Source organism: Lygodium microphyllum, chromosome 3 (genome assembly GCF_053477565.2).
Source record: "Lygodium microphyllum isolate KBCC chromosome 3, Lygodium_microphyllum_v1.1.10, whole genome shotgun sequence".
Lineage (NCBI taxonomy): Eukaryota > Viridiplantae > Streptophyta > Polypodiopsida > Schizaeales > Lygodiaceae > Lygodium > Lygodium microphyllum.
In genome coordinates, this window is record NC_141137.1 from 61,794,820 (window position 1) to 61,810,265 (window position 15,446).

At 39.6% G+C, this 15,446-nt stretch overlaps 1 protein-coding gene across 1 annotated transcript; it reads right to left on the reverse strand.

The window, feature by feature from the left end:
- Positions 1 to 3,103: 3,103 nt before the first annotated feature.
- LOC148038409 (uncharacterized) lies at positions 3,104 to 6,686 on the reverse strand. Its single transcript, XM_087671582.1, has 2 exons — positions 6,521 to 6,686; positions 3,104 to 5,859 (listed from the first exon to the last, which is right to left on the reverse strand). Exons 1-2 carry the CDS (start codon positions 6,537 to 6,539, stop codon positions 3,581 to 3,583), a joined length of 2,298 nt encoding a protein of 765 aa, XP_087527708.1. The 5' UTR covers positions 6,540 to 6,686; the 3' UTR covers positions 3,104 to 3,580.
- Between the last annotated feature and the right edge of the window lie 8,760 nt (positions 6,687 to 15,446).

Here is a 15,446-nt window from a genome sequence, read left to right on the forward strand (position 1 = left end):
GTGTTGTTTTTTGTCAAGCTTATAGAACTGCATTAACAACTTGACCTTAGAGTTTTTGGCTTGACTTCTAGAGATCATGTCAAGCTCATCCCAAGCCTTTTTAGCATCTGTTGTGCTAGAGATACGGTGCAATATATCATCAGATAGTCCCTAGGCAATGATTCCTAGAACCTTGTTGTTCATATTTTTCCACTCCTTTGTCTTGAGCTAGTCTTCTTCAACGAACCCATCTTCATAATCTTCCTTCTTGCTATCTGCATCATCCTCAAACAAGTGCAACAAGTCCTTCCGCATGAGGTGGTACATGGTCTTCTCTTTCCAGGCATGAAAGCCTTCTCCATTGAACTTGGCTATTTGCTCAAGTTTTGCCATGTTGATCAGATTCAAATAGCTGAGATAATACCAGAAAGTGAGTTGCCCAAGAGCACAAGTAGATTAGTGCCAAATATCACTAGTTGAGTATCAATAGATACTATGCTTGAGGATTTGAGATCTTTATGTTGAGCTTGATGTTGCTAGTGATTTTTCCCTTCTTTCTTATTTGACAGAAAAGAACTTGTTGGAAATTGAGTGAATCACCAAACCAGAGTTGCAAAAACTTCCTTGAGCTAAGAGAGGTGTGAAAATGAAGTGAAATGAGAGCTTGAGGTAAGATGGGTATGGAGTCTTGGTCTTCTCTTGAATATTTGTGGATGACTTCTCCAAGTACACAACATCATGATATTGCATTACTCATCTTGAAAGTGATAGTCAAGTACAATACTTTATAGTAGTTAGGTTGTTCCACTCTCCTCACTTTGCATATGGGATTCATGACATCTCTTCCTGGAGCATACATCATTTGTCATTTCTCAACAATATGGTAAAATATGCCTATCTAATGTGAATCCTCCTCTAGGTGGAAAAAGGGGGAGATGTACTTAGACTCTTTTAAGAGAAGTAGTTGAATCCATGTGATCATGTCATCATTGATGATGTAAGCAACCCACTTGCCTTTGCCTATATAAGAGGCTCATTCTCATTTGTAATACAACTCTTTGATCAATCATCATGAATACAATTTGATTTTGCATGTAGCTTGTTTATCTTGCTCTCTCTTTTCTTTCCACACACACATTCTCTCACACACACAATCATGAGCACACTACAGTACCATCCTCCATTGCCATGTTTTCTAGCTCATGATCATAGGAAGCACCAAAATTCCAACTTGGTATCTATACACTTAGCTCTAGGCTTGTGCACGCTTAGTTTACTATTATATTTTCATTAGTCACATGCTTAGGTAACAATCGCTCATTTGTACTCTTAGCATTTAATCTTCTTCTTATCATTTTCAACTACTACCACAAGCTTCTCTTCTCTTATCTTATCCTCTTCACCTACCAACAATAGATGCCACATGCTCCTTTCTAAATATCTATTGCCATATTGCTATTAAGCTAGCTTTTCATCCTCACCTACTCTCTCCTTCTCTTTTCCACCTACCTCTCTTAGGAGCTATCTTCTCACTCTTCATTGTCATCACCCTCTTAGGAGAGAGAGAGAGAGAGAGAGAGAGAGAGAGAGAGAGAGAGAGAGAGAGAGATTCCTTGCTCCATTTAGTGTTTTTTAAAAACCTTAGAAATCCAACCACTCAATCAGCCAACAAATTTTGTGCCCCCATCAACCATAGCATCTAGCATCATCAAGCACACACTACAACCCAACAATCAATCGCAACACCTAGGAGCTCAATCGAGCCCATTAAGCTCCACACAAGCTTAGCATTGAAAATGCTAGCCTATAAACTCAATGCCTACTCAAATAGACATAATCACCACCATACATCAAGTGCACAATCAATGACAGTAAAAATGATGGCCATATTATGCAATAATTGGCATCCAACTCGATTGGTTCCAGTGCATGTAGCATAGAAAAATGGCGTAGTTATAAGCTTTTTAGCTTATAACTTTATTAAAGGATAATAAGTTTTATATTTCTTTTACCAACCCCCCCCATTCACATATTAAGGCTTTAAACCTTCTCTTAGCCTTTGTTAACACAAGGAAATTCATTGTTGATCTTTCTATAAAAAAGTGGCATTGTATGGAGCCTCTGGAGCAACAAAATATGAAACCAATATACGACAAGCTTTCATAATCACAAGTGTATGGAACCAAGACAAGAACATGTTCACATGTCACAAGCAAGGGAGGGCCATCCACAAAGGTGCTTGGCAACGACAACACGCTTCATGTGTCTCTCATGAGGATATTGCTTTTGGCCCTCAAGAGTGACAACATAGCAAAAGACGTTTATGCATCATCAAAGTCTTCACTGAAGGTGTCCAACCACGAAGTTCTTCAACAACAAACTATTGATTAATCTTTCAGTCATGAGCCTAATCCCCTATCGAGCTAGTTTACTTTGTGATAGAGTCGCTATGATATCAAGAGTTATATTCCCTAGAGAAAGTGTTTAACTGTTTGAAGTCTTCACGAAACTCTCAAGTGGAAACCTGTAGCATAAAACAAGCACAACTAAAAGGGTTATCGAATGCATCAATAAGGAATCCTTTTCTTATGAAATAGGAAAGTGTAAGGGATGTACATAATGCATCAATAAGGAATCCTTGTATTATGAAATAGAAAGGTCATAAGACCTATAGCACACCTCAAGATTGCACCCTCGTGATGTTGCGCATGTAAAGGGTTATGACAGAGTATAGGGAATTTACTCTTGTAGAGTGCATGCCAAGGTATGCTTGAGTCACCAATACTCCTTGTATAGATACATTTGGCTCTAACACCAAGGCACACTTACAAAGCCCCGAATGGGGGAAGGAAATACGATAGGAAGAGAGGGGTGCATGCATGCATACATACATACATACATATATATAACATATATATATATATATATATATATAGAGAGAGAGAGAGAGAGAGAGAGAGAGAGAGAGAGAGAGAGAGAGAGAGAGAGAGAGAGAGAGAGGAGCTTGAATTTTACAAACTTTGTAGTTATAGAACTGACAAACACATCTAAGTCAATTCAAAGATCCCTCCAAAATTTTGACTTCAAGATTTTCATATGTGGTACTACCAAAAATGTGTTTTGGAACAGTAAGATCGAATGGCAATCTTGTAGGCTGCAGCGTCCATGATTAGTATGTTCCGAGTCTAATGATGGCTGCAATTCTACTTATTAAACAGTTCAATCAAAGGTCAAGGCCACTGACATGCTCAATTATCAATGCGACTTAGATATCATGGCTGTTTTCTTACATCAAGACAGTCAGGAAGATGTAAAACAAAGGCTCAGTGAGCACCAAAGCATTAAACAAGCTTCAAATAATGCAGATTGTCCACTATTTGAAAGAATGTGATGTTTGCTTCTGGAGCTGTACGTGAGCATGAGCTGAGGCTTACATCTGATGGTCCGTGTGGACAAAGGGCTGCTTGTTTAATGCAGTATCTGGGAAGCAACCACAACTGCTCCCTCCCTTTCCTCACACTCTCCTTTGTCAAAGGCTGAATGCACAACTCTAACTCAAGGCTGAGCTGCATAAACAACTGTTAACCAGATATGGCGTTCTTCAGTTCTTCTTGTTTGTCAAGCCATCTCCAGAACTGATGTACTGTTTCTTGACCCACCTTATCCTTGCACATAGGCAAAGGATACAGAAGGCAGCACTGTAGATGGCATACAGCTTCCAGTTAGTCCTAGGTGGCTTGGATGCCACTGCTGGGTGAAAGACTGCCACATAATAGTGCAGGCCAACAGAGAAAGCTACTGCCCATTGGATCACCGCAGAGAGCTTGCCCATAAATGTATCTGACGTGCAAGCATTGATAATGTTAGCTGTCTGCAAGATCAGATACACCATATAGCCCAATGCTTGCAGTAGCTGAAGTGAGAGATAGCTCGACAATGCATTCTGATAGAAGAATGACATGGGCTCCAGACCAATGATGTATGAGGCCATCCATAATGTGGCAAAATATGCAGCCAGGTAGATGTTGATAAAAAGGAGGACCTTCTGCAATGAGAGGAGGGCTCTTATGTGCTCAAACAACATTATCACTACAATTAAGGGAAGCAGCAAAAGGGCGTACGAGATCGTGGATGCCAAGAAGGGGGCATATTCTTTGCCTATCAAGGGTGAGAAGCTCTCTGTTATTTGTTGATTAGCCATATTGAAATACACTCTGGATGTGTCCGTCCATTTCTGAACATCCGGCCTTAGATGATCTGCAACCTTACCTGCAGTTTCTTGGAGCTTGGATGGAAGGTCAGCTAACTCTTGCATGAGGTCTGAATAATCATCTTCTGCAGGGTCTCTGTCTTGCCTGCCTAGCTCTGCTGCATCAAGTTCATTCCCCCTCTTTAGCTCCTCTAATTGTGATTCCACCTCTGCTTCTTGAGTTTGAGCTTCTGTTCTAGCTTCTGGTTCATCTGTAGCAGTGTTCTTCTCACTGCCATCATCTACCGTCTCTGTTATTGCTGGGTCAGCTTGTTCTTCAACCTTGTTGTCTAGATTAGAATCATCAATATCAGGTTTATCACCACTCTCACCTGCATCTTGATGTTCAGTGCTTTCTTCTGTCGTCTTAGGTTCATCCAGATTACTTTGGTCAGCCTTAGGCTCAGAATCATTAGCTGAATTATCTGCTTTTGTAGCAGGAGTCACTGTGTGCTCACTAATGACAGTTGTATCAGGCTGGCTGTCTTGTGCACCCTTATCGTTTTCTGCTACTGCATGGTCCACTGCCTTTGTCTCAGTTTTATCTTCATTTTCGTTTGGTTTATTCTGTTGTTCATTCTCAACATTGCTTTCCTTTGCCTTCATCTTTATTTCAGAGGGGACTTCATTGCCACTTCCATTAGTTTGTCCATCTCCAGTCTTACCTCCTGTTTCACCTTCTTTTTGTTCCAGGATCCTTTCCTCTGTTCCACTTTCCCCTGTGATTTGATGCTCCTCCTTCTTATCCTCAGGTTTCATGCTCTCTGACTCGGTGTGCCATTCTTCTCTCTGCACGTCAGCTTTGTCATTCTTCTCTTGATTTCCCTCTTGCTTGGCTGACTCTATCAGATTGTTATCTGGGACCTTTGGCTCTTCTTCACGGTTCTCGACCTTTTCTGGCTGTTTGGACATAGATTCCTCCTCGGGCTTCGGCTCTTCCTTCTGTTCCTGCTGAGCAGGATTCTGTTGTTTGACTTCTTGGACAGAAGCAGCTTGTGTAGCTCCTCCATTTTGGCCATTCATCTCTTGTGGTGTCTCTGTTTTCTTCACCTCTTCCTCATGCTCTTTCCCATTCCCACCAGGCATATTAGCTCCCTCTGCTTTGCTTTGCGCTGCAGCATCATTGAGCTTTTTTGCCTCATCTTGCTTGATTTCCTGTACAGCTTTCCTGTTGCCAGCATTTTCACCACCGCCTGCTGACTGAGCCGCCACCTTCTCATCATGCTTAGCCTCTTGCAGGAATTGTTGTTCTTTCTGGGGTTCCTGTTCGTCAATCATCTGAATGTGGTTGACTTCCTCTTTCTTGGCCTCTTCTTTCTCAGCAGCCTCAGTCTGAGTCACCTCTTTGATCTCAGCTTGCTGCTCTGGTTTTGGCTGGTCCTCCATCTTCACTTGAGCTTGGCTGCTATTCTCAGCTGTTTTTGCATTATCTTGCAAGAGCTTTCTCCACAGGCCATGTCTAGCATCCAAATCTGGTGTGCCCTTGCTAAGGCTATGCATCACATCCTGTATTTCATATTCATAGGACATGAATTTGTGGTGGGCACGTAGGGCATCGACAGAATGTGGCACCACATAGAGCTGTATACACAGGATCATCAAGATACCCAGGATTCCCATTTTGATGTTGCCTGTGAAAACCATGAATATATAGCTGTCAATTGAGCATCCTGCAAGCTTACATCACGATGATCTTGACAGTCACAAGAAGTGTTTGACATTTCCCAAGTGGGGAAAAGCGCTCTTTTCTTGTTTTTCCTTACAGTGTTTAACATCATGAGCTTCTTCTCGGGAGACATTGCATGCCTAGCTAAGTGGAGTTGGGGGCGGGGAGCTGCCAGTACCCACCTTGGGTTGGCAACCCCTCCGGCCCCAACCGCACCTAGCAAGGTATGTGATCCCTTACTTCCAGAAGCTCATGATATTGTTGTAATTCACAATCTGAGAATTACAGTGGGAATTTGCAAAAAACTTCTTGGGAATCACGATCCTGACGAACTTTTTGTCATTAATATGATAGCGAAAAGAAAACACATAACCATCATTGATCCAGCTACGGTCAAGTAAGGAAGGCATGTCAATGGATTGAACCATAGACGGAGTGTCAGTTACACAGGCTAATACTGCAAAATTACATACAAAATGAACGGGGCTAGCTGAATATACTGATAGATAAAGGATGGGGAGCACTTATAGGGGCGTTACTCTATGTCAATTATATCATCTCTATCGGTACTGTATCTCTATGCTATGGAAATGTGGAAAAGACAAGGAAAGAGAGAAGATACTTACAAGAGAAGAGCGGCACCATTGAGGAGGCTCCAATGGTACTGAAGCTGCGTCACGGTCTGAGAGAGAGAATGTTTGTATGAGAGAGCGAAGAATACGAGAGAGAGAAAGAGAGCGGGGGGCGAAGGCGAGATGCGACAGAGAGAGAGAGAGAGAGAGAGAGAGAGAGAGAGAGGAAGGGGGGGGGAGAGGGAGAGTGGGGGGAGGGATGCAATTCTTGTGAGTTTGTGGGGGATATGTTGTCGTGAATTAGCAGAGTACGCACGACCCTGCACGTCCCGCCCTGATACACGACTTTTTGCATGGACAATGCATGCCTCTCTCTCTCAGATATATAATATATACGTGTATGTCTGTATGACAGATAAAATCCCATTACTTACAAGTCTATGAAAAGTTTTAATCTCACTAGTGCATTACTACACTACACAAGAAGTATTGTGACATTTTCCCATGTGCGAAATAAATGTTATTTTCCCTTGTTTTTACATGTAATGTAATGCTTGACAACATCATGAGCCTTTGCTCGAGTGGCACTACATGCCTAGCCAGGCATGTTTGCAGTTGAGGGATTGTAGGCCCAAGGTGTTTTCCCCTAAAGTGACGTTCAAGATCACTTAGCATGGTGAGGTTTAGGGTAGCCCCTAGGTACCAATTTTCTAAGATATTTCCTACCAATTCTATAAGTAAAATGGGTAATTTCTAGCTCTTCATAATGGAAAATGAAATATCTTGAATTGGGATCTCGACATTCTATCCCCAAATAATGCCTTATACATCCTTTTATTTTGTAAGCACTCAGATGGATGAGCAACCGTTTTCACTTGGAAGGTAAAACAATTATGAGAACTTTTATTGGGGTTTACATGAAAAATATGAAAATGAGTAAAAAATTGAAAATGATGGAGAAAGGTGACACACATAGAGGGAGAGAGGCAAAATAAGAAGAAGAAAAGGGAAAGTTAGAGTGTTGAAAATATCTTTATATCCTTCAAGTTTGTGAAAATTATAGCTTTCTAGAAATCCAAGTTACTCTAAAATCAAGCAACATTAATATTTAATAAGTTACATGTAATGTAGTTTTCTCTTTCAACATTCTTGCTCTCACTTCCCAAGAGAATAAGCCTAGACCACTACATTCCAACACCTTTTTCTTTTTTCACAACATGAACTTCTCTACACAACATGAATCCTTGCAAAAGTTTATCAAAATAAACAAATGTCAGCTTTTTTTTAACATAGTAGGAGAAATTCCAACATCATTCCCTTCCTTTAGCTAGGTGAGCTACCATTAACACCCCATCATCACTAGTTTTCAAATCAAAGAGGAGAGTATCTTGCTTTTGGGTACAAATGTTTCATCATGGTGTTAATAAAATAGAAAACTATGTATGTGTGCCAAGAAATGTGTCCACATGTTATATTGCCTACTTAATGCCCCATCTACATACCTAATAAACAATAGCAGAAGAAGAGAATAACTATTAAATTTTGTGTGATGCAACTTCTCAAATGAGACCGATGTGCCAACTTGCCATATCCGAAGTTTCATATTTTTATGATGTTATCAAAGAATGCAAGATCTCCAAAACATCCTTATTTAGTAGAACTCATTAATTCGATGTTTGAAAGATGAAAGAAAAATTATACTTATGATTTTTACATTGCTTAGAATAAAGTTTTCAGAAAAACAATTAGCATTACATTTATGACATAGCTAAATGAAAATTGATATTCCTAGATAATGTTGAAAGTTCGACAAATGGTCGGACATCGAAGATTAAACCATAGAATATGAGTAGAATAAAATAAAATTTATTTTCTTACTGAAAACACACACAATGTTAACATTAATGGTTATATTAGGGAGAACGTCAATATCATGAGTTGACCCATATATGAATCAATGAGAAAATCTTACCTAAAATATAGATGATGTTGAAGCAAAAACAACTATGAAATACTCGACAACCCTGAAACTATCAGTATCAGGAAATTAAATAAATATTGAAAGTCTGTAAGACTTATTTGACATTGATAAGAATTTATCGATACAAATTCTAATGTCTAAATAGACTTGGAAAAGCATTTGAAATCCTACTAAGTGTGGGTTAGGGCAGGACAGCGCATGAATTGCCTGCCATAGGTGTAAACGCCCATATTATCTTTTAGGGCAAAAATACCAAGTTTTCATAAGGATAAAATAGACTTCAGATTCGTGAAATAACTTGCGGATCCGAGAAAAAGAGTTGCAAGTAGGAAGCGAAACCCTAAGAATAAGGTGGGACCTTAAAAGAGAAATCCTAGAATTGGGTGGGGCTGCTTCCTATGCTAAAAACACTTGCTGACATTTCTTTTTTTAATTTGTGCATGTATTGATGGTTGCACAAGAATGATTAATTGTGCTTGTAGCAGTTAGATCTGATTGTAAAATATATAATTAGGATAATAAGAGGAAAGATCATGCTATGCCTCCCCCACGGCTAGATGCGGAACCCTACTCCTAGGGGGATTGTTTTGTACTGCCACGAGGAGCTTTGGACTGTCCCCGATGGCAAGAGGTTGCTCAGTGAGGAATCCAATAGGCAGGAGGAGGCGGGAGTGCCCGGGGGCTCTGGCCATTATAAATCTCTCGATTGCTCCTAGGAATTGCCTGACCCTCACATGAATCAGGATGGGATCCTGGAGTCCCCGGTACTAGTGAAGGGACAGAAATCTTGGAGGGTTTGCTTTCTTCTGCACAGATAGAAGGGATTTTCCGATGAACGGAGGTTTTATCTTCTGCATAGGCAGAAGGGGAAAAGCATTGTAAATAACTTTTGCCAAATAATAAATAAATATGTTTTGCCAAAAGATTGTTTTTCTCTGTCTTTGTGTTGTGTTGTAAATTTACGCAAAGGAACCTATGATAATGGGTCAATTAACGAAGCTGCTTTTATATGTCATAACTTAATGTGATAGGTAATTAGAAAACAAAAGAAAACCATTTGTGGGAAGCGGGTGGGCAAGATCCCTGACGGATCCATCCTACAGATAGGTGGTCCTGGTAAGTTGGGAGCTTCTTTCAGGAGATTGAATGAAACATTAATTAGGAGAAATTAGGTAGAGCCGAGCATTGACTTACTTAGGGTCGAGTCTTAAAACCTTGATCAATAATTATCTTAGGGGAAAGGTGCAGCGGCTGTGCCAGAACTCCGTTAAGGTTCCCTAAATCATAACTAGTTGCTGGAAAAAAGCATTGCACTCCATGAACCAAGGGCAACTACGATCGCTCCAATCGGACAAGAAGCCCTTGTGGGACACCTCCGATGGAGCTAGCTGATGCATCAAGACCTCAGTTGTTAAATTAGGACCCTGAACTTGCAGGTTGATCCTCGTGGGGACAGCTCGGTACCTTTTGTTACAGGATGGACTCTGGGAGACCTAGATGATAGACCCTATGCATTCTCATGAGTGCCGGGTGAAGCCATCTAGGATAGTTCCCCGATGGACCACTAAAACATGCTACTAGGGAACTGTTAGGTAGGCACGTGATACTTACAACCGCCTTGACAAATATATCCATTAACCTATGTATGCACAAATAAAGTAGATTGTGTGTGAAAATTTCTAAAAAGGTCAAGAGGTAATGATCTCTTTAGATGATACTTGGTATGTAATCGGTTGAGAATGAAGGAAGAAGTGAAATGAGGATAAAGATGAAGAAAAAATCTTGAGTTTCTTTATCTCTTGCTATTGCCCCTTTCATTGTGCAACCTTTTTCATTCTTCTCATTTGGCATTAGAGCAGGGGTGCGGGATCAAAAGCTTGGATTGAGAAGCATTTCAAATAGAGGTTTATATCGAGTTAAAAGCTTGTTGTTTGCCACTAAATCAAGTGCTAATATTTGATTAATCCATGCGAAGTAGGTACATCAGATTGTAGAGCCATAGGGGTTCAGATTTTTGACATTGGTGCTCGCTTTTGAATGTACTAGGAAACTAAAGGAGGCTGAAAATGATATATGGTAGCAAGGTTTTGTTGGTCTTCGAGTTTGGATTAGCTTATGTTTTGGTTGCTAGAATCAAGGGGGTAGCTTGAGCTCATGGCTTGCTCCATTAGGGGGACCTACTTGCTAAAGAGAAGCTCATGATCTAATCTAAGGTTTTAAAATAACTAGTTCAAAAAAATCCCTTAAACACTTGGTTGCAAAGAACTAGCTCATATTGGATGCTTTCATACTTAGATTTTTTTGAGCTAGCTATTTGGAAGCTCTATGTTTCACACTACAAGGGATTGAATTGGTTTTCTATGGAACTGGTTCATTGATTGACATGCCACATTGCAGAGAGTAAAATAGCTTGATTTAAGGCTTAAAGGTCAATTTTATGCCATTTTTGGATGTTGATTCGAAAAAAAATATAAAAAAAATCTAAGAAATGATAGGAAAATTGGTTGATTTTAGACCTGCATTTTGATATCTTTTGGGTTATACGAGCACTGTTTGAGCCCCATTTTCACTATTTTTTGTTGGGCAACCAATGTTTGGCATATGGGCACAATGTATGGGTACATGTGATAGTAGTTGGACACATGTACAACACTTATTATAGTGGATCTCAATTGATATGCATTTTCTTGGGGATTTTGAATGCTTTATGGTCTCGATTTTGATCAGTTGATACTTGGTTTTGTTGACATGCTTGGATATCGATTTGGCACATTAAATATAGCTGGTTTTGTTGAGTTCATAGGGATCATAATGTATAAAAATACATAGATTATGTAAATTATGGGTGAAAAATTGACTAAGGACAACTCTAGTGTATGGTCCTACCGTATGGGTGACAAATTGACTAAGGACAACTACAGTGTATGGTCCTACTGTATGGAAAATTTCTTGATGGAAAGAGAGGTGTTTGGAACCTTATTACAAGTGAAGATGCATGCCTAGAACTACCTGATGAGCTCACTGAAGATTAAAAAAATGCGTAAAAGGATTGGATTGGAAAAAATAGGAAACTCTTGCATTGTATATCTATATGTATATCAGAGATACTGATTCCACACATTACAAAGGAAAATACTTGCAAGGATGCTTGGAAAATAATTGAAAAGATGTATAACACATGGAGGCTAGGAAAATACTACTAAAGCAAAGGTTACATGGTGCATGGAGAGAAAATAGAAGCATTAGTGATTATCGATAGAAATTGAATAGGTCGCAAAAGATCTTACTTTAACAAATGCACTAGTTGATGATGATGATTTGGTATTTTTCATTGCAAACAAACTTGGACTAGCATATAAGACCCTTAATACCTCCATTTCTTTGAGGGGAGGCTCTATGCATAATTTTGAAGAGTTAATTGCTTTGCTTCTTACACGGAAAATATTAAGTTGGGCCTTACTGCATCTAGCAGTGGAAATAATGCAAATTAGGATAGTGTGTTTTATCATTGGCGAGGCCATGGTAGCTCATCTAGAGCTAGAGGATCACCTTATGGCCATGGAGACACCTTTGCACAAGGCCATAGTACCTTTGGATGTGGAGATTTTATGCCTAGAGACAAGGGAGATCCTACTTTAGAGGCAAAGGATGCTCTAGTCCACATAGAGATGGTACTTGTTATTATTGTGGACATTTTGGTTAGGCACTATGCAGATGGATATAGCAATAGTGGCTATGGTTCTAGAGGTGGTTCATCGCCTAGAGGCCATCTCTTTGTCATGGCATATGTACTTGATAATATGACGCACCCTCCTAGAGAGGATGACTGCTTTTTGGATTTAGGTGCTACAAACCATATCACTCACCATGTAGAATGGTTTGATAGAAAGAAACAAAAGCAAATTGAAGAGTATGTGGTACAAGAGATGACACATTGCATAACATACCATAACTCATATTGGGAGTGTGCCCTTGGTGACTACAGATGGGGTTGAAAATAAGATTGGGGATATCTTAATGTGCCCACTATCACTAAAAATTTGGTTTCAGTTGGTCAAATGGCTGATCAAGGATTGCAAGTGAGGTTTAACAAGTATGGATGTTTCATTGAGAGGAGTTCAAGAATAAAAGACTTAGCATACTTATTGCTCGTGGTCAAAAGAACGGTAAGTTATCTTCTTTGGATGTAGGAATTCCCATCATTCAAAGTTCTATGTATGTTGAGATAGGGCATGGACAAGATAAGGATGTAGAACTATGGCATAGAAGGATTAGACATGTGAATTTGTAAATACTTAAACAAATGCAACCTAGACATGTGGTTCATGGGCTTTTGCAGTTTGGATATGTGAACTATGATCATGTATGTGAGGCTTGACAGTCTGGCAAGCAATCTAGGCTTCCATTTACAAAGAGGGGGAGAGTGAGAAATTATCCTTTGGAAATGATACATTTCAATATTTGGTTTCCATGTCAAAATGTCTCCTTGAAGGGGAAAATACAAGTTCTATATCACATTCATCGAAGACTTTAGCACGATGACATGGATGTATTTTTTGCAACACAAAAGTGAAGCATTTGAAAAGTTTTTGGAGTTTAAGGGTATGGAAAAAAAGTAATTTGGAGGCTATATAAAATGCTTGAGATTGGATAATGGTGGAGAATATATGTCAAATGAGTTCTGTTACTATTTGAGAGACCATGGGATCAAAAGACAGGTCACTTGTAAGTATACACCACAGTAGAATGGTGTGGCAGAAAGGAAGAACAAGATTATTATAGAAGTAGCAATGACAATGGTGAATCATATGCACATGCCCTTGACCTGTTGGGCTGAAGTAGTACATACTATAGTCTTTAATATGAATAGGATACCTACATCTTTGATGCATCATATGTCTCCATATGAGAAGATGTATGGTAGGACACCTATAGTTGCACACTTTAGGGTGTTTGGTTGCATATGTTATGTACATGTTCATGATGATTTGAGGAAGAAGATGGAACCAAAAGCTATTAAATGCATTTTTCTTGGGCATCCATATGAGAAGAAGGGATACAAATGTTATGATCTTGTCATGAAAGAGGTTCACATTAGCAGGGATGTGAGATTCAATGAGTATGAGTCTTGGTATCGATCCAAAGTTGTAAGTGACACGGATGTCTATGAGAGCAGTGATGATGATGGGTATGTAAAGAAAATTGTAGCAAATAATGGTCAAAGAATCAACATGTTGAGAATATGTCTTTGGACATCAAGACCATGAAGAAAGTAGTGGCAATTATAGTTTATGGAAATGCAAGTTGAGGAGTGCACAAAAGAGAGGAGAGATTTCAGAAGGGAAAAATCTTATTGGTGAGTTCTGAGAATGAGTCTATGGATTAAGAGTGTAGGAAAATATGTTCCACCACATGCAAGAGCAGTTGAGACTCTATCTACTGCACCACATTTGAGGAGATAGGATAGAGTGAGGCATTCGATTGACATATAATGGCTTCATGAAGATGCATTATGCATACACGGTATCATATGTTCAACATGTTAAGTTGATTTTCTTTGAAGAAGCATTTGGAAACAAAGATTGGAAGAATACTATGAATGAAGAGATGGATGGACTGACAAAGAACAAAACATGGGACTTAATTGAGTTTCCTTATGGCAAGAAGGCCATTGGCTGCAAGTGGGTATACAAAGTCAAGTGCAAGTCTGATGCATCATTGGAAAGATACAAGGCAAGGTTAGTTGCAAAAGATTATGCTCAAACATATGGTTTGGATTGAAAAAACATTTAGTCTAGTGGCTAAGATGACTATAATGAGATCAGCCATTGCATTGGCTTCTATCTATGGTTGAAAATTATATCAAATGGATGTGAAGAATGCTTTCTTAAATGGTACATTGGAGGAAGAGGTATACATGGATCATTTAGAAGGGTATGCTCACCATAAATATTCACATTATGTGTGCAAGTTGAGGAAGGCATTGTATGGATTGAAGCAAGCACCAAGAGCTTGGTGTGAGAGGATCAATAAGTTCTTTTGTAGCATGGGATTTCAGCAAAGCATGGCTAATTATTCACTTTATGTCAAACACATAGGAGATGGAATGGTTGCTACGGTCATCTACATCAATGATCTCATCATTATAGGTACTCTAGAGAGAGAGATTGCTAAATTAAAGCATGGAATTTACAAGCAGTTTGACATTAAAAACTTTGGTTTGTTGAGATATTTTCTTGGCATTGAGGTGATTGATACTCCACATGGAGTTTGGCTAGTGTAGAGACAATACACATTGGAGATGCTAGAGAAGTATGGAATGTCAAGATGTAAGCTATGTCAAGATTGTGGGAGAGAAGGAAGGAGTCTCACTTGTAGCTTTCTTACTTGCACAATGGGGGAATACACACAAAGGTGGAGGCTGAAAACAGTTTTCCTCTTCTTAGTTGTGTAAGCCAAAAAGAACTCAAGTACATAGAAATAGAAGAACCCTATATATGGGTCTCAAAGCAAACTCAACTAACTAAGGTGGCATACTAACTGAGCCATGAACTAGAGTAGATAAGGATAGCTATCATCTAGCTATTATTCATCGGCGGTGTACCAACTGCATCTGCAACTGACAAGTCGGTGACATAAATGCACAACGGTCACCCTGGCATATCACGAGTGGAGCTCATATTTCAACACTCCCCCCCGAGCTCAATCCCAATTCCTGCACACCAACCAGGTCTCTGAACTTGCGCAGCTTCTCTGCGCCCAATGCCTTCGTAAATATGTCAGCTACCTGATCGTCTGTGTTGACATAAACTAGATCAATAAGACCTAGTAAAACCCTCTCCCGCACATAGTGATAATGCACCTCAATGTGCTTTGTTCTAGCATGATAGACTGGGTTATTTGCCAAGTGTATACTACTCATGTTGTCACAATAAATGACAACTGGCCCTTCTGTAGGCTGATGCATATCATAAAGTAGCTTATGCAATCAAGCTACCT